We start from the raw sequence: 19881 nt of genomic DNA, 5'->3' as shown, positions 1-19881 counted from the left end.
CAAACATGCTTTTTCTAGTCCGTTGATTAGAACTTTGACGAGATTTGGCAGCAAAGATCGATTAATAAGTGCTGTGATCGAGTATAACAGCTTCTAACTACTATTATTCTACACGAGCTCTTGTCTTACTTCTCTCCATTATGATCATAAACACTAAATTGAAATTAATTTTTACCTTTCATTCTATTAAACATTGAAAGCAACACATATACTAAACCCGAGCAAGTTAGCCATACAAAAACATACTTAAGTCAGTTTGGTAAGATAAGTCAGTTGTAAATATTTATAGTTCTAATAACGGCAAGGCGTGCTTAGGGCCATCTTTGGCGTTGTGCAAGAAAATGGTGTGTGGCGGCGAAGGTTGAAACAAGAGCTCGCCCAGCTCTACGGCGAACCCAGAAGGTAGCTAAAGCTGGAAGGGTACGATGGGCAGGGCATATTTCAAGAATGCCGCACAGCAACCCTGCAAAGCTGGTGGTTACTTCCGACTGGCAGGTTCAAGAAGAATTGAAAGACATCTATCTAGGTGGATTAATCATGATTTTTGGTGATATTTTTGGATTCTTATATGGATTCTTTTGAAATTTCTTAACTAAAAACTTCAAATCAAGATTTCTCCAGATTCCTCCTAGGGATTTTTTTAAAAATTGGTCCAGAGGTGCAGAATTACCACAGGAATCGAGCCCTGTACTTGGTTTTGATGGACATTTTTATTTTATAATAACGGTCTACCGGGGCACCGTGTTCCCGCTACTTCAGGTGTACCACAGGGTAGCCACCTAGGGCCGTTAATTTTCTTAGTTTATCTCAACGACGTTCACCAGCTTATAAGATCATTTAAGTTGTCCTTTGCCGACGATTTCAAACTTTACTGGATTGTTAATGACGCTTCTGATGCCTATTTCTTGCAAACTCAGATTAACGTGTTCATCGATTGGTGTGAGATAAACCGTATGGTACTTAATGCTGACAAGTGTTCAGTGATCTCATTCTCGCACAAACGCTCATCGATTGACTACTGCTACAAAATTGGAACAACGAATCTTAAAAAAGAACGCGTCGTTAAGGATCTAGACGTACTATTAGATTCAAAACTATCTTTCAACGATCATGTCGCATTCGTGTCCTCCCAAGCTTCTAAGATGCTTGGTTTCATTTTCCGCATATCTAAAGACTTCAAGAATATCCATTGTTTGAAAGCACTGTATTGTTCCTTGGTAAGATCGAGATAGAAGAAAAAGAGAACGTTATTTTTGGCAACCGACCCGGCAACGAAATAAGGACTATGATTGGAAACTCGGTACCTGGAATGTCAGGACCCTAAATGAACCTGGACGAGTGAGCCTTCTGGCTCGTGAACTGCAGAAGGTTGGAGTGAACGTGGCTGCTATTCAAGAAGTCCGATGGCCTAGATCCGGAGAACGTGAATTCCGAGCCGTGGACCCCACGACCAATACTGCATTCAAATATAACATCTATCACAGCGGCGGTGAAAAAGCAGAGCATTGGTTTCGTAGTGATGGGCAAGCAGATGAAGCGAGTGATGCGGTGGAAACCCATTAGCGAACGAATCTGTGTTGAAGATACGGGGCAAATTCTTCAATTACAGCCTAATCAACATTTACGCACCGACAAACGATAAATCCGACGACGTGAAGGACACGTTTTATGAATGTCTTGATAAAGCCTATGGAGAGTGCCCAAAGCATGACGTGAAAATTGTTATCGGAGACGCTAACGCTCAGGTCGGTAGAGAGGACTTTTTCCGTCCCATAATCGGTAGGGAGAGCCTTCACTCCGCTACCAATGACAACGGCCTACGGCTAGTAAATTTTGCTGCTGCCAGAGGGATGGCCATCAGTAGCACCTACTTTGCACGAAAGAACATCCGAAAGCACACCTGGAGACACCCAAATGGCCATACTTGCAACCAGATAGACCATGTTCTGGTGGATGGGCGTCATTTCTCGGATGTTATCGATGTGCGGACATTCAGAGGTCCGAACATTGACTCTGATCACTATCTCGTCGTCAGTAAATTTCGATCACGGTTGTCAACTGTATCGAACGAAAGATCACAGCGAACGTTGCGGATGAAATATCGACGTCATTTGTTACCTTAGATGGATTAAAGCAGGGTGATGCACTCTCGAACCTACTATTCAATATAGCGCTCGAGGGAGCGATTAGGAGAGCTGGTGTGCAAAGAAGCGGTACCATTATCACAAAATCGCATATGCTCCCGGGATTTGCGGACGATATCGATATTATCGGAATTGATCGCCGTGCCGTGGAAGAGGCTTTTGCGCCTCTTAAGAGGGAGACAGCGAGGATTGGACTCACGATCAATATCAGCAAAACGAAGTACATGGTCGCTGGCAATCAACGTGGGTTCATTAGTGGTGGTGGTAGCGAAATGGTGCTGGGTGGTGAAAAATTTGAAGTGGTAGAAGAATTTGTGTATCTTGGAACATTAGTGACGTGTGATAATGATGTTACCCGCGAGGTGAAAAGGCGTATTGCAGCTGCAAATAGGGCTTATTACGGACTTCGTAACCAGCTTAAGTCCCGTAGTCTGCAAACGAAAACAAAACTCGCGCTGTATACTACTCTGATTCTTCCGGTGGCTTTATATGGCCATGAGACATGGACATTAAAGGAGGCTGATCGGAGAACTCTCGGAGTGTTTGAGCGTAAGGTGTTGCGGACAATACTCGACGGTAAACAGGAGAACGGTATCTGGCGGCGTCGCATGAATCACGAATTGTACCAGGTGTATAAAGGGCTGGATATTATTAAGCTTATACAACACGGCAAACTACGGTGGGCTGGTCACGTTGTTCGTATGCCGGAAGAACGTCAAGCGAAGATAATATTTAGTAGAGAACCCGGAAGAGGCCGCAGGCTTCGTGGAAGAACACGATGGCTTTTGCAGTTGAAGAGGACCTGAGGGCGCTCAATGTTCAGGGCGACTGGAAGCGATTGGCCCAGGATCGAGTCCAGTGGAGAAGGATACTCCATTCGGCGTAGGTTCATCGAAGAGCTGTAGCCCATCAAGAAGAAAGTACTTACCATATCGGCACCAACATTTCAAAGGGCGCCCACGCAATCCAATACCAGCGATGGAAGCCACAAATCCTCTTTTTTCATTAAATGGCGCTGTACTGCGTGGGTGTCCACAAGATAGCCCACAAGCGACGTTTACACTAGCAGTTTCGCCCTTTAAGAATGTTGGTACGGATTTTATTTTTTAATTTTTTTTTCGGAAAAACTCTTCCAACAAAATTTCTGGAATAATTCCTGCGAGAATTCCGGAAGAAATTTCGTATGGTTTTACTAAAATGATTTCCGCAGGATTTCTTGGAGGAAGTTTCCAAGGAATTTCCGGAGAAATTTACAAAGGCCTTTCAGAGAATTTTCCGAAGGAATGTTAAAAGGAATTCCTGGCGTAATTTGCTGGAGGATTTCTCAAAATTATTCCTAACGGATTTCCTTAATATCCCGAGGAAATTCCTAAATCAAGGGGTCTATCTCATTTGGAGAATTAAACTTAAAAGTGACAGTTCGAAAATTAGCAAATCAATTCCAATGCAAAATGATTCGATATCTGTCAAAAGTAATCTTCCTCTGCGAGCAGGGTTATTTGATAATTATTGAAAAGTCACTTTTAAGTTTAATTTCAGTTTAATTCTCCAAATGAGACAGACCCTTAATGAAATTTCGGAAGGATTTCTCCTAAAGTAATGTTGGAAGGTATACCTTAAACAATTTCAACAATTCCTGAAGGAATATCCGAAAGATTTTCCTTGTGCATTTCCGAAGAAAAAAATGAATTCCAAAGGAATTTTAAAAGAATTCCTACAGGAATTCTTAAAGGAATTTCTAAAAGAACTTCCGAAGAAATTCCTAAGAGAACTCGGAAAAAACGAAGAAATTTTCGAGTTTTTCTTAGATTACCTTCTCTGCTTTTTCAAAGAAATTTACGAATATTTACGAAGTAATTTCCGGGGGATTTTCTGGAGAAATCCTAAGAGCAGAATTTTGTCCAAAAATTGTGAAAGGAATTCTTGCTAGAAATTGGAGAAATTACCGATAGAACGGAATTTCCGATAGTATTCGAAGGAATACTTGGAATAATTTTCGAAAAAGTTTCTATAGGAATTTCTGAAAGTTTTTTTTTTTGAAAAATCCTGGAGGTATTTCCTAAAGAATTATTTAAGTTATTTTCGGAAAAATGTGAGAAGTTAATTCCCCAGGAATTCTTGAGAACATCCGAAAAAATTCAGATCTGCAGTAAAACCCGGTTTTGACTCTGAAATTGCTTGCTAGAAAATAGACATTTTTTAAAATAAATTGATCGCTTGACTGATTAACGCCTCCAATTATAACTCTTACTACTTACTACTACGCCAATGAACCAATTACACCAAAAATGCTGGTGCCCCACCTTTACCAGAACTCTGGTGCCGTCAATGGTTAAGCATAGGGTAAGACGGTATAATATGCCTCCCCTATAAGGCAATACCGAAATAACTTTTTACTTTTCAACGCAATTTATGCAATTTTTGTGTTATTTGGTAGTCCAGCATTATACCGTCTTACCCTATATATAAATAAATAAATTAAAACATTATGAGAAAACCTGACTGGACGCCCCTTTAAGGACCTCGTGATTAATTAATTTGTAAAGGTTAGTTCAAGGTTCAAGTAGGAATATAGTGACATAATCATAATGAAGAAGTTAACAGCTTAAATCAGATACTGATCGATGCCAAGCTCATCATCACAGAACAAAATAAACAACCTATAAACGACAACAGCGTATAATTAACTCACCTGTAGAATGACTGCCCGATCGAAAGAGACACGTGGTATGACAACCGGCCCAGACAACTGAGTTGCTGCTGCTTCGCTCCGGCTGGCAATTTTCCATTCTCATTGACCGCCATTGCTGCTAGTACCGTTGCCTTCTCCGTTGCCGATTCTCCTTGGTTGGCCTCCTTGGAAGCAATCACGCTCGGAAATCGTTTGGTCCGGATACCATCGGTCAGGGGAACGGTAGCTTCCGTTGGTGGCATATTTTTTCTGTTTGAAACTTTGAAATAGAATCGCTTGATCCGATTTTGCTTTAGGGGCGCATTAGGGACGGTATGCTGTGTCGATACGGTAGGGCAGCAAAGTCAAGGCTCTCGTTTATGAAGAATGACGGCGGGCACATGCGCTGTAAATGTAAATTTCAATTGTAATTCTAATTTTCCACTTGTATACGGGAGAATTATAGTCACTATATCTTTTTCAATTTCACTTTCCCTTTTGTTAGGCAGAATCAGTAATGACGCAAACAATTTCGATCGGACCTGGTACAGCTGATCTTTTTATGTTCAGAAGAATTGCATGTTCAATATGGTCAATTTTTACGCAAGCAATATTAAGTATAATTTAAATTTATATGTAACGAATTGTTGTGCTGAGTAACAAGTGGGTAATGGCAATGCTGTCTAAAACAAAAACGTGTCCTTTTGATAAACCGGTCAATAGTCATGAAGTGGAAGTATCCAGACACCACCTTCTGAACGGCAGCGCAGCGTCTAGTACCGAAGAGGAAAGTGGAAGTACAAACCAGAAACCAGTAATCGTCCCAGCCAAGTCTGACACTATGGAATTAAACGAGGATCGCTATCGGAAGAACCTCCTTGTCCGGCGTGAAAAATGCACAAACCACAGCAATACCCATATCGTCCGAGTAAGTAGCAGATTGAAAAAAAAAGCGAAAAAATCTACCCTGAAGGTAATGGACATCCCATTGCTGCTTGCTACCGCTGATGATTGTGACTTTTTGATATTTCATGGCAAGCGTTGTTGTAGATATTAGCGGATCCGATAAGAGACAGGCGAAATTGGTGTGCATGTTCCAATTATTTCCTCACGCTTCCTTTAAATGGGCTCGCTGCTCTAGCCACGGATATTGTGGAAGTCCTATCAGGTATCCAATTCACGCTCTATTTGGCAGCGGTGGCTCTTCTCGACCTTCTATTCCCTGAGTAGTTATTACGAATGAAGGCATCCTTGTGATGCTTTGCTGTACCTTTTGTGAACAGCTAGTACATTCCGCATTCTGAAGACACTTTCTTGCTCCAGAAGTTAATCTTTTTTGTTTTACTAGCGTTCATAACAAGAAGGGCACCATTTCAGTGCATGAGATAAGATCAAATTATTCGCAGTACTGTTTGTCTAACGCCCCCAGCTGGGTGAGTGATAGACGATGAAGCACACACAGAAGAATTGCGTGCTCAATATTTATTTCCAGGTTAATATGGAATGAGTGAATCACCATGATTGAGTCATTATGTACCTTGGCAAGTCATTCACTTAAATGAGTTAAGTGTGAAAAGTTTTAGTGCCATAACAGTAGCAGTAAGAAGTAAAACATAAGCGCCATTGATAAATTGAGAATATTTTCACCTCCATGCCAACTCATGGCTCAATTCCTCTCAGCAGTAGCAAAAAAGGCAGGTACTTCTAGGAGAAACAGATGTTGTTCTTTTCCATTATATGGAAGTATACTTGAAGCTCAAGCACTTTTACATGAAGTATGTGATAATTTAAATATTATGCATACAAATTTACATACAATATTTAGAGGATTATGCCTGCTCTTACCTCCCAGGAATAAACATCTTTTAGTTCTTAGGTCTGGTTCTATATAATATAAGTACATGTTAATGAATTGAAAAAAAATGCCAGATAGGGATATGGTTTGATTATACATCAAAGTTCATTAGCTTTGAACATTTTTCGATTTATGGAGCGTTTAGAGGATCCAGATAACGGTTCCATGATTGCGCTAAGGTACACGAATCTATGACAAAATGTTGAAAGCTGGGAGTTAAATGGACAAAAGATCGAAGGGGCAAGGTCGAGAGGATGAAAGGTCGAAAAGGCAACACGTCGAAAGGTACAGAAGGTCGATAGGACAAAAATGTAGGAATGAGAAAGGGGAAAGGAGAGCGGAAAAAAGGAAGAAGAAAGAAGGAGGTTGGGAGAAGGGAAAAGGGTGAAAGAAGGAAAAAGAAAAAGAAGAGAGGAGGAAGAAGAAAAAAGAAAAAGGAAGAAGGAAGAACAAAAAAGGATGAAGGAAGAAGAAAGAAGGGGGATGGCAGAAGGTAGAAGGAAGAAAGACGAAGAAAAAGGAAGTAAAAGGAAAAAATAAGGAGGAAGAAGAAAAAAGGAAAAAGTGAGACGGAATAAGGGGGAAAAAGAAAAGATGAAGAAGAAAGAAGAAAACAGAAGATGGAATGGAAGAAAGAAATCCTTTTCAACCTTTTGTCCTTCGACGTTTTCCTTTTTATTTTTGTCACTTTCGACCTTTTGTCCCTTTCGACCTATTGTCCTTTTCGACCATTTGTCTCTTCAACCGTATGTAGAGATTTCGGCAATCTCAGTCTTATAAAACCATTAAACGATTAGAGTTTTACTGTACCAGACGTTTCAGCCATTTTACAGGGGAAAAATGGTCAATCGTTTTCGTCCTTTTTTACATGTCGTTCTCTTCAATCTTTTGTCCTTCGACCTTTTGTCTCTCAGCCTTTTACTGCCGCTAACCGCAAGTCGAGCACATCTGTATATGGGCCTGCATATGCAGCTGTGCTCGACTTGCGGTTAGCGGCAGTTTATCCCTTCGAACTTTTGTGTTTCAACCTTTTGTATTGTTCTTTTATGGTTCTACATTCATACTGGAAGTTGGATTGCTTTTCAACTTATTATTCTATTACCATTTACTCAGTTATTAATTGGAAGCTTTCTATGACCGCCGTTGCATGATATATATCTTATGTGGCAAGTACAATGGAAATGGATACACTATGCCCGGGGAGTAGAAAATGTTTCCAACCCGAAAACATCCTAGACCGGACCGAGAATCAAATTCACCATCTCCGGATTGGCAATCCTACGCCTTTGTACACAGGCTAATTAGAGACCCTCAACCTTTTGTCCTTAAGACCAAATAATGTGTCGCTAGTTGATTTTGGTTCGCTGAGCCCGAGTCTAACTTTAGATTTGCTCCAACACGTCAAGATTTTGAGATACACCTCAATCAATGTCGCAACACCATAGATATAATTATCAAGATGTTGAAGTCAGAGCAAATTAGTATGAGTATCGAAGACCGTTTATAGCTTACGAAACTGGAGCCACGAAAAATCTCAAGTTGCATATTGATTGTTGGCGACATCAATGATTTAGAAAAAACGGTGCACACACATGCACATCCTTATTTTTCGAAATGAGATGAATTTAGAACGATTTAATCATAATAAAATGATTTTTCTATAACATTATTTTTTTAATATATAATATATTTTATGCAAACGGTTATGGATGAATTCGATATAATAATTTTGTCCAAGCGATAACATAATAGGGGAAGGGGAAGGGAGACTTGATCCCCCTTGTTTATCCGCGTACCAAATTAGTTTTTTTCTAGCGTATTTTTTACTATAGATCCCCTAGATCAGCGGTTCTCAACCTTTTTCATGAGAGGTATCCAATCGAACTTTTGCATTAATTGAGGTACCCCCTATTTTTGCTTTTGGAAGGAGGCTTCCTAGTCTTTTGAAAGGAGGCTTCTGAGCTTCTTCAAAGGAGCTTTCCGAGGTTCTTGAAATACGCATCCTAACCTCTTGAAAGCAGGCTTCCGAACCTCTTGAAAGGCGGTTTTCATGCCTCTTAAAAGTCAACTTGATTGCGACCAAATATGGTCACATATGAGTTACAGTAACCTATGTGGAACATGTGTGCTGCTAGGAAGGAGGCATTTGGGCCTCTTGAAAAGAGGCTTTTGGGCCTCTTGAAATGACGCTTCCGGGCCTCTTGAAAGAAGGCTTCCATGCCTCTTGAAAGGAGGCTTCCGGGTCTTTCGAATCTTAGAAGTAGGCTCGCGAGTCTCTTAAAGGGTGGCTTCCCAGCCTTTTGATAGGAAGCCTCTGGGCCTCTTAGAGGCTTCCAGATCTTTTGAAAGGAGTCCTCCAGGCCTCTTCAAAGGCGGCCTTCGAGCAGCTTGGAAGAACACTTCCGAGAAGCGTCGAAAGATGCTTCTAATCTTCTTGCAACGAAACAACCGAGCTTTTCGGAAAAAAAGCCTTAATGCGTTTCAAACGAAGGCTTCCGAACCTTCAAATTTTAGGATTTTAGTTGAGAAGCATATTCTAAACATATTCTTCAAAAAAAATTTCCATCAGGCAGATTGCATAGAAGATTTTTTTTAATTTGTTCATTCGTCCGATTTTTTGTAACCGTAGCGTTTGGTTGTGGAAGTCAGGATTCAATTTTCTTTGATTTACTGATCGCTATGCATATTATGTGCAAGACAAAGTTTTAAAATTAGAAAATACACAATAATCAATGTGGTTTGATTGGAATTGTAGTAAGTCCGCCATTACACATTTTTCTAGTTCTTAAATCCTTTGATGGCCACCAGAAGCGAGACCAGAATGCCATCAACATGGGACAACTATCCTTGGGACGGCAGTACAGATCAAGGGCATTGTACAGCAATGAGATAACGTTGAAATTTTGCATTCTAGTGCATTGTGGTGTTCGGAATATGAATCAAAGTTTTCTGAATTTGAGACGAATTTTACTATGGGTGTTAGGCATTTGAGGCAAAATTTAGGAGAATAAAATTATTAAGTGTTGATAGTTGCAATCAATAATATATGACTAACAAGCATTTATATTTTTTTGTTAAATATCTTGGCTGTGCATATGCACAGCATATGTTTCGAAATGGACAAATTGATATGAAATTTGCGAAAAAGAATCCACGTGTCTTGGAGGGACTCGAACCCTCAACCTCCTAGGGTTCGAGTCCCTCCAAGACACGTGGATTCTTTTTCGCAAATTTCATATCAATTTGTCCATTTCGAAATATATGCTGTACATATGCACAGCCAAGATATTTAACAAAAAGATGATTTTCGTACGGCCGAGTTGCCGAATAATATGCAATTAAAGCATTTATATAAAAGTTCTATTATTTCGCTACCTCATAAGAACATTAGATCTACTAATAAATTTAAATTCGTTGGCCGTAAAGACCTACGAAGTGAAAAGTGTGCTTGAGTATTCGTAAAATAAATCAAAACGGTAGATATCATAGAAAGGGAATCAAGTCTCCCCAAGTTCTAAGATTGCATGCGATGTCGAATTCCATATAAAAAAAATCGTTCATGAATACACACAGTAAGTCTAGAAAACTACGTATTTTGGAGGAAAACTATATTCCTCAAAGCTCCAAACTATTGACCGTAGTTTACGTCTGTCGGTCGTGTCTTGTACATGACCTTTCCGATTTTCCTTAACTCAATGGGTCCATCGATATCGAAATGTAGATAGTCCACTCTTTCATTAAAGCACGACTGAATTTTTTTGGATACCCTTCAGGATTCAAAAAAAATATTATTGGAACCAAAGAAGTAAAAGAGCGACCGAAGTCCACAGTCTTTCAAGTCTGGAAACAGCGATGTCATGATGATCATAACAAAAGCTACGAATAAGCCCAAGCAGAACACTTCCATCTATAATCCCGCGGAGAACCCGTCCGTGATGGGAGAAAGCGATTTGTGGAACACTTGGGTATAAGTCCATGCGGATTTTCGCTGATCATGTGGTAAAAAACAGGTTCCAGAACGACCAGTTCCAGTTTTACATATATGCTTCATTAATTTGTAGCAATGAATAAAAGGGAATTATTGAAATCTGTTGGCTCGATTTTAAGATAATTATGCTGTGGTAAAAAATGGAGCTTCGATCATAGACAAACAAAATCCATCGTTCAACTCCTCTACCACCATCTTGCGAGCATGTTACACGAAACAATGTTTCGTATGACATTATCACCAAAAGGCGCTGGAGTGAAATTTCGAACTAGAAGGACTAGCGCCTCTAGTTGTGAAACGATGGCAATTTCGCGATGGTTAGGTCTGTTTGTCTATGGTTAGACCGTGGGGCCGTGGCAAACTAGATATTGGTCACGCGAACAGAGGCGACATAAGCAATTTTTGGCTGGTTTTGGCTGGCTTCAACTGGATGCTTCTGCTCTTTGATATTGCACCATGGTCCATGACATAAACAAGTCTTGAAGCTAAGAATGTTTCAGAAATTGTTATGTCCTGATTTGGCTATACCACACAGAAGGGGGTTGGTGAATTTTATTGCAATAAAAAGCAATTCCCAGTGCTGAGAAGCTGATCGATGCCAAGAAAATGTGTTTTCTTACCTTGGTGAAAAGTAATCGAAAGATTTTCATCTAAGAAAAACGGTATTTCTGGATAAACCTATATTGACAATTTATAAAAATAAACTTGGTGGTTTTTGAGTAAATCTCAACATCCAGGGCGCATATACTATTTATCAAAGAATAAAAATATGTATTTTTATCATTTGTATTTTAGTTTCTAAACCATTTAATTTGAAATTTAACAACATTGTTTCATGAAAATGCAAGAAGTAGGATGAATCTTTTGACTTTTTGCCTTTCTCGTACACTAAGTACGAGTAATGGTTATATATTCGCTAAAACAAACTTTCCATAGGAAGCTCAGAGACCCATACTGTTATATACCAATCGGCTCAATTTTACAAATTGAGGTGATGTCTGTCCGCGTGTGTGTGTGTATGTGCGCAAAAGTCTCGCCAATTTTTCAGGCACTAATCTCAACTAATTTGCTCGTTCGCTCGATTTGTTGCATTCGACGCAGAATCATGTTCTATTGTTTCCTATTCAAAATTGTGTTGATCGGACTACGAGATCAGAGGTTATAGCCAAAATACATTTTTACAATAAAAAACGTAAAAAAGTCTAGCCGATTTTTCAGGCACTTACCCTAACCCGATTTAATCGCAGCAAATTGCATTCAACGGAGAGTCTTGTTCCATTATTTCCTATTGAAAATTGGGTTAATCGGACCATGGACCCAATTTTTACGCAAGTTTCACCAATTTTTTTGTTAATCAAAATACGTTTCAAAAACTCTTCAATTTTACAGACATTTATCCTTAACCGATTTATTGCAACAAGTTGCATTTGACGATGTTGACTCATTATTTTGTATTGATCTTAAAAGTTATCGCCAAAATATTAAGTTTTAAAACTAAGTAATTTTTCGTGCACGATCAAATAAAGATCTGAGTAGGCAAGGCCGTGTTGTTGATAGCAGCTCTATTCTGCTGTCACGCATTTTTCCATGAATATTAAAAACTGTGGATTCATAACTAGTACAGTAAGGTTCATAAAACAATAAATAAATTATAAACACGGATTTCCTGATAAACTGTTAAGGTTGATCAATGTGTGATTGCGCAGGTGATGGTATTTTGTGCCCTTAATTCAGCATCGCGGAGGGAGTACGATTTTCACGAAGTCCGTTTAGCTAGGGTAACTGTACCCTTAGTGGAGGTAGCATCAATAGTGGAGGTAGTGGGGTTTTCACGAAATTTATCATATTTATACACTTTACGATGGTTTCATTTGTTGCGTCGTGCTTTAAATATCATGTTAAATGCAACTTATCCTAATATTTCCTAAATTGACTCCCTTGGACCTATCATAAGAAACCAATGAATAGCACCACTATGGGAACCAAAATTAATTTTTACCCATTGGCGTAACTAAGGAAAAATTCAAGGGGGGGCTAACATTGTTCTATTCTTACAGTCAAACTCAAAAAAGTTATTGTATTTGTTCAACTGTCCGCAAGTTAGCCTACCAAACAGCTGTTTCAATACATCCAGTGACGACTTGAACAGCTACGACATAAAAATCTAGAAATGTCGTAGTGCGTAAAAAACATAAGAGCTTCAAATATATAAAACATTCGAGTTTTACATATCCACTAGCAGACCCGACAAACTCCGTTTCACCTAAAAAAATATCCTCTGATTAGTTCTTGAGTTATGCAGAATTTTCTGGTTCATTTGTCTGGAAGCCCCCTTTTCCAAAAGGGGATAGGTTTCAAATCACAACAGAAACATATCTTCTCTTCGAAAACCTTCACATGCTAGATTTGGTTCCATTAGCTTAATTAATTCTTGAGTTATGATGAAATTGGTGTTCTATTTGTATGAGAGCACTTCTTTCCAAAGAGGGGAGGGGTCTCGAACCAACCCAAAAACCTTCCCCGGCCCTGAAAACCTCTATATACAAATTTTCACGCCGATCGGTTCAGTAGTTTCCGAGTCTATAAGGTTCAGACAGACAGAAATTATAATTTTTATGTAGGGGAAATGACGGCTTTGGCAGGTTTTGTTCTATTATTGGCAGGGGGTTTTATATAACCAATTATGCTCAAATTTGGCCTAAACATTCTTTGCATATCAAAGAATATTGTGGCCTAATTTTATAAAATTTGGTCAACGAAAACCCCCTTCCAATAATAGAACAAAACCTGCCAAAGCCGTCATTCCCCATATATAAGATTAGAAAATTTAAAGTTTTTTTTTCAAGTTAATTTCAAGTTATTTCTCATTTACATTTTAGTTACCTCTCCTTGAAATTTCAGGATTTACCGAGCTTTTTTTTCGGATTTTAAGAAACCTAGTATGATTATTGGAAATTCAAAGTTTTCGGGAAATAGCAGCAACATCGTTTGAATAATTTACCAGAGAAATCTGCTACTACAGGCATAAGATACGTTGTACTTGGCTATCACATTATCGAAAGATTTCTTTTGACAATCCTTTCAGAAATGCCATGCATCTTTAAGGGTTATGTTGGAAAGCTAGAGGTCTTAACACACACTTAAAAAAAAATACTCGAAATGCAATGCAACGCAATGTAAACAAACAAATTTTAAAGAATTAATGATTTGCTGATAAATAAAAGTCAAGATGTTAGAAATTCTCTGGTAACCTAAGCATCTTCTCAAGTAACCAAAAGCTCTTTTAAGGGTACGTTTTCGCTTAAGCAGCTCTGTGAAGCTGATTAAGCGAAAAACGTACTTTTAAAGAAACTTTTGGTTACTTGGGTTGTGTTTCCTGCTCAAGTAAAACAATTGTCTTTTTCATGTTGTCTAAATATTACGGGCAGTTTATTATTTTACTTGAATATTCTTTATTCAATCAAAATCTCTGCCATTGTATTTGTTCTGTTAGTCTGTTACTTTTATTATTTATTCAATCAGCATTGAATCAGCATGGAAATACTGTTATGAAAACTCATATGTAAATATGTACATTATGTGGAGGATAATGATTTGAAAAATGTATTAGAGGTAACCACTCTCCCTTCGATGGGAACCCACGACCGTACACGACTGAAAACGAGTTGTGTTTTGGAGTAATGTTCCTCCGAAAATGTAATTTACTTTAGAAATTAGATTCGTACGCAATTCACCTTAACCAATTATATGTGTGGCTGAGAATGAAGGGAGCGTAATATCCTTCGTGTTTAGCATTCCTAACGCAAGATAATCAATTTTTCAAAGTTAGAAAACATGATAAAAGATATTAAACTCACTGTAGAGAGAGATGATAAGAATTCATTATTAGCAGTTACGCCCAGATATGATCACAGCACTAGATATGTACAGTACTCATGCAAAGTCGTAGAAATTCTAGGGGGGGGGGCTAGCTTGATTCTAGGTGGGACTATAGCCCCCCCCCCTAGTCCCCCTGTAGTTACGCCAATGTTTTTACCTCCACTAAAGGAACAGTGTACCCATAGTGGTGCAAGCAATATTTGGTAATTGTTGATGTTAAATGACATCTATCTCATTTTTGTTAGCAAATTGACTAAGATATTAAAGCTGTAAATTTCCCATAATTATCAGTTTTGAAAAAAATATTTTATTTTGTGGATCTATTAATACCTCCACTATTGGTACCGTTACCCTATTTGATTTCGTCGACGACATTGATATTACGGCAAGTAGGGTAGTGAGCTAATTCCCGTCGTAGTAAGTAGTGCTTGGTTTTCAAATCTAATTTATACGCTATCCCAACTACTTACTCTAACTAAGTTGTATGTAACACGTATTTTAGAGTTCCTAGTTTTCATTGTGTACTATTAGCGCATTGAACAAATCATAGTTTATTGAGAATCGGCAATCAAAAACACCCTTCAAAATTTTCAAATTTGTCTTATGAAAATCTGTTTACGTCCATGAGAATTTTCATTCGTCCAGTCTAAAATTCGATGGATTGCTGTCAAATAAATCTGTTGGTATTGGTGTGCGATTTCTACAAGTACACCAAATTAGTTTTTATGCGGTATCATACCGTGTTAAATAAAAATAACATAAATTCAATTAATATTGTTCTGAATATTATATGTGTACATGTACAAAACATGCATGTTCGCGGTTATCCAAGAAACACCTGAAGTGGAGGCATTCAGAGCTTTACGCGTAACCAATGATTTACAGGCATGTTTTGTAAATGTAATGTGCCCATTGTGGTACATATGATAGAATCTGCATGTGGAAGATCTTCACGGTTATCCAAGAAATCCCTGAAGTGAAGGCCATCAGGTCTACAGGCATAACCAATCATCTACAGGCATGTTTTGTAAATGTAATGTACTCGTTGTGGTACATATGATATAATGTGCATATGGAAGATCTTCACATTTATTCAAGAGATCCCTGAAGTAAAGGCCTTCAGGTCTACACGGGTAACCAATGATCTACAGGCCTGTTTTGTAAATGTAATGTACCCATTATGGTACATATGATAGAATCTTCATATGGAAGATCTTCACGGTTATCCAAGAAATCCCTGAAGTGAAGGTCATCAGGTCTACAGGCATAACCAATGATCTACAGGCTTGTTTTTTAAATGTAATGTACCCATTGTGGCACATATGATATAATGTGCGTATGAAAGATCTTCACATTTATCCAAGAGATCCCTGAAGTGAAGGCCTTCAGATCTACACGCGTAACCAATGATCTACAGGCCTGTTTTGTAAATGTAATGTACCCATCGTGCTACATATGATAGAATCTTCATATGGAAGATCTTCACGGTTATCCAAGAAATCCCTGAAGTGAAGGTCATCAGGTCTACAGGCATAACCAATGATCTACAGGCCTGTTTTGTAAATGTTATTTACCCATTGTGGTACATATGATGGAATCTGCATATGGAAGATCTTCACGGTTATCCCAGGAATCTCTTAAGTGAAGGCCATCAGGTCTACAGGTAAAACCAATGATCTACAGGCCTGTTATGTAAATGTAATGTACCCATTGTGGTACATATGATATAATGTGCGTATGGAAGATCTTCACATTTATCCAAGACATCCCTGAAGTGAAGGCCTTCAGATCTACACGCGTAGCCAATGATCTACAGGCCTGTTTTGTAAATGTAATGTACCCATTGTGGTACATATGATAGAATCTGCATATGGAAGATCTTCACGGTTATGCAAAAGATCCCTGAAGTGAAGGCATTCAGATCTACACGCGTAACCAATGTTTTACAGGCCTGTTTTGTAAATGTAATGTACCCATTGTGGTATATATGATAGAATCTGCATATGGAAGATCTTCACGGTTATCCAAGAGATCCCTGAAGTAAAGGCCTTCAGGTCTACACGCGTAACCAATGATCTACAGGCCTGTTTTGTAGATGTAATGTACCCGGTGTGGTACATATGATATTATATGGGTATGGAAGATCTTCACGGTTATCCAAGAGATCCCTGAAGTAAAGGCCTTCAGGTCTACACGCGTAACCAATGATCTACAGACTTGTTTTGTAAATGTAATGTACCCATTGTGGTACATATAACAGAATCTGCGTATGAAAGCCGTTCGCGGATATCCAAAAAATACCTTAAGTGGAGGGCTTCAGATCGACACGCGTAACCAACGATCTAAAGGCCTGTTCTGAATATGTAATGTACCCATTATGAAAAGAGCATGTACCATATTTGAAACCGGAAAATTGATCTTTAGTTCCGCGTTGAGATCGAAAGGCGAATATGCTGTGAACGCCCCAACAAACATTCACTAGTTGAACTAACATCAGTGTGATGATTTAATTCAGCGCTGTGTTGATTTATGTCTGTACTATTTCTTATCACAACTTCTGTTCAAGCTTTGTTCACACAATTTTGGCGAAGTTATACAACTATAACATCTCATTTTGAAAAACAACTTTATTAACTGATTCGTTAAACCGTTAATAAGCATTTTACTAAGCCTCAATTCAGCTACATGTGAATTCTTCGAAAATAATAACGCATAGAAGGTAACATCAGTAAAATCTCCAATGAACGTATTTTGAAGCAATTGCTATTTTCATATAATCATTTTAAAATTTTCCTAAATCGGGTCTCGAACTGCTGTCATTTGATCATCCGCCGGTAACGTTGTCATCCGCGCCATCCTTGATTTGTTAGATATGGCTCACTCAATGCATAACATAAATAATCTTATTGTTGAATATGAATCATAATTGGACTCGTATTCAGTAAGTCGATCTGTCAAACTACAGTTTGTTAATAACTGTACAAGATTTTTAATTCAACCATTGTTCAGCCAGTCATAACCATCGCACACTAGGAAAAATACGTAAAAATAATGTCGATAAACGATAAAATAAAATCCGTCCCCAATGCTAATTATGAATTTATGAAAATAAAATCAATGTATATTCGGCCTTCCTCAGAATCTCTTGATAATCGGTTGCGATATGATTGTCAAATGCTACGATTATTCCAATTTCGCCGCAATAAAGATCAACATCCATGCGATAATATTGGGATTCCACACATCAAAGATTCAATAATTTCCCGATGTTATTCAACGTTATGGCGTTATGTCCGGCTTCTAGTAAATTTAGTTAGATAGTAAAAAAATAGTTCAGCATGAGCATGATTTTTTTTATTGCTCCAGCATTTTTGTTCGTTATAATCTCGGACACTTTAATAAATCACGAAAATAAAAAGCATGTCTTGAAAATAAATCTTTATTTTTCTATAAATCAAATTTCCCAAATATAGAATCCAGATTTTCTCTCAAACTGAAAAGCATGTTTTTTTCCACTGTGCGATAGATCTGATAAATGTGAAATCCAATGGTTAATGCCTGCTTATTAACTTACTATTCAAACTCAATTCGACCACCCTTTCAGAGCATCACCATCATAGTCGAACAGAGAACTTTAAAAATCATTAGTTCAGTACATTGTTGTCTAATGCCTGCTTATTAACTTACTATTCAAACTCAATTCGACCACCCTTTCAGAGCATCACCATCATAGTCGAACAGAGAACTTTAAAAATCATTAGTTCAGTACATTGTTAAACTTCCCCAATGTGCTGAAATGTGATAAAACGAAAACGTAAGTTCGACTTCAAATAAAGGTAGTAAACAAATAAATAGGCCATGTCGAATATTAGTTAGATTAAATGCTGAAATGAAATCTGTCTAGCAAATTATTCAGCATCCATTTTATTCAGCTATGAAGATCACTAATAAACAATAATTCAACCTAGATGCTTATTTGTAGCTTGTCGTTGTTTGTTGGGGCATTCTGTTCTTTGTACTACAGAGAGCATGAACCATATTTGAAACCGGAAAACTGATCTTCAGTTAGGCGTGTAGATCGAAAGGCCTTACTCCAGAGATTTCTTGGATGACCAAGAACGTATGCTGTGAACGCATTCTGTTCATTGTACTACAGAGAGCATGTTCTATATTTGAAATCGGAGAATTGATCATCTACGTATCCTTTCTCTGTACCACAAGGAGCATGTACCATACTTAAAACAGGACTGCAAGTCTTTGTTCCTGAGCTCACGCAATTTCTTGGATAACTGGATGACTTATCTGTGACTTCATGCAGAATAACTATCATTTCGGTCAATTTTTACAGTTAAATTTGAAAGTTTATTTCGGTTCCAGTTAACAAAAAATTCCTAGTGCAAACCCATTTCGACCGCATAAAAATGGTTTTGATTGTGCTGCCATTCAGTTAAATGCCTCAGTCTGTCAAACAACTAACACACATGCTTAACATGTACGTGGGCAGTGCTGCCAACAAATTTCTATTATGAAATTATTTCTCCTGTTTGAAACTTATGGAATAGCAGAAATTTTTAGTATGAATGACGAGTGTGTATGAAAAATATTTATTTGGAAGACTTTACTTTTATTACGCTAGCGGAAAATAATTGAAAAACCTACTTTTATTGACTGCATAATGTATTATCAGATGTGTAGCATAAGATTATTTCAGTTCAAACCGCCAGTTTGGCAACGCGTTTTTCGACTATAAACAAGGCGACGAAGAAAATAAATTTCAAACGCTCTAAAGTTTGAAAAAACATATCATTTGAACGCCTTCCGGTAGTTATATTTCAATTATTTTTCACTTGAGCAATAAACATTGCTTTTATTTAGTGCGGAGTGAGAAATTTATGTGAAAAAGTGCGGTGAAAATCAGTGAATTACGTTGATTTTGGTGACGTTGTTGCGCGTCTTCTACAGCAGTGAACGAACTGGATTTTCCTTCGTCGCACGGATAACGTAGGAAATTGTGCAAAAAGTCTCAGTCGCAAAGTTAAATTTAACTGTATTTCAAGTAAGTAACACCGGAATGTAATTTAAATGAATGCAGATCGTAGTGTACACTTTTTTCTATCTCGCCAGATGATTAGTTCATTATTTCAGTTTACGATTCGCGAGTGTTTAGTGATTTATAATTTGACGCCATGGACGAATTAGCGCATAACCCTAACTTTGAGAAGATGGAAGAAATCTACATCAGACTGAAGAGAGAAACAAAGGGGATCGGGCAGTCATCAATATGTCGAAGACGAAGAATATGATAGCAAGAGGCTCAAGAGAGATTGGCTATTCACCACGAGTT

General features: G+C 38.1%; 1 protein-coding gene across 1 annotated transcript in view; it reads right to left on the bottom strand.

Moving 5' to 3' along the window:
* LOC134202371 (patched domain-containing protein 3-like) overlaps positions 1-19881 on the bottom strand; it is a 60094-nt gene that overhangs the window by 7094 nt on the left and 33119 nt on the right. Inside the window, exon 2 of the mRNA XM_062677382.1 lies at positions 4837-5221. Within this exon, the coding sequence (XP_062533366.1) occupies positions 4837-5078 (242 nt within the window). The 5' untranslated portion in view covers positions 5079-5221. The remainder of the gene's footprint in view (positions 1-4836; positions 5222-19881) is intronic.

The sequence above is a fragment of the Armigeres subalbatus genome, unplaced genomic scaffold, assembly GCF_024139115.2.
Source record: "Armigeres subalbatus isolate Guangzhou_Male unplaced genomic scaffold, GZ_Asu_2 Contig120, whole genome shotgun sequence".
NCBI lineage: Eukaryota > Metazoa > Arthropoda > Insecta > Diptera > Culicidae > Armigeres > Armigeres subalbatus.
Note: the sequence above shows the minus strand (reverse complement) of the source record. Positions and strands in the feature narration are given on the sequence as shown.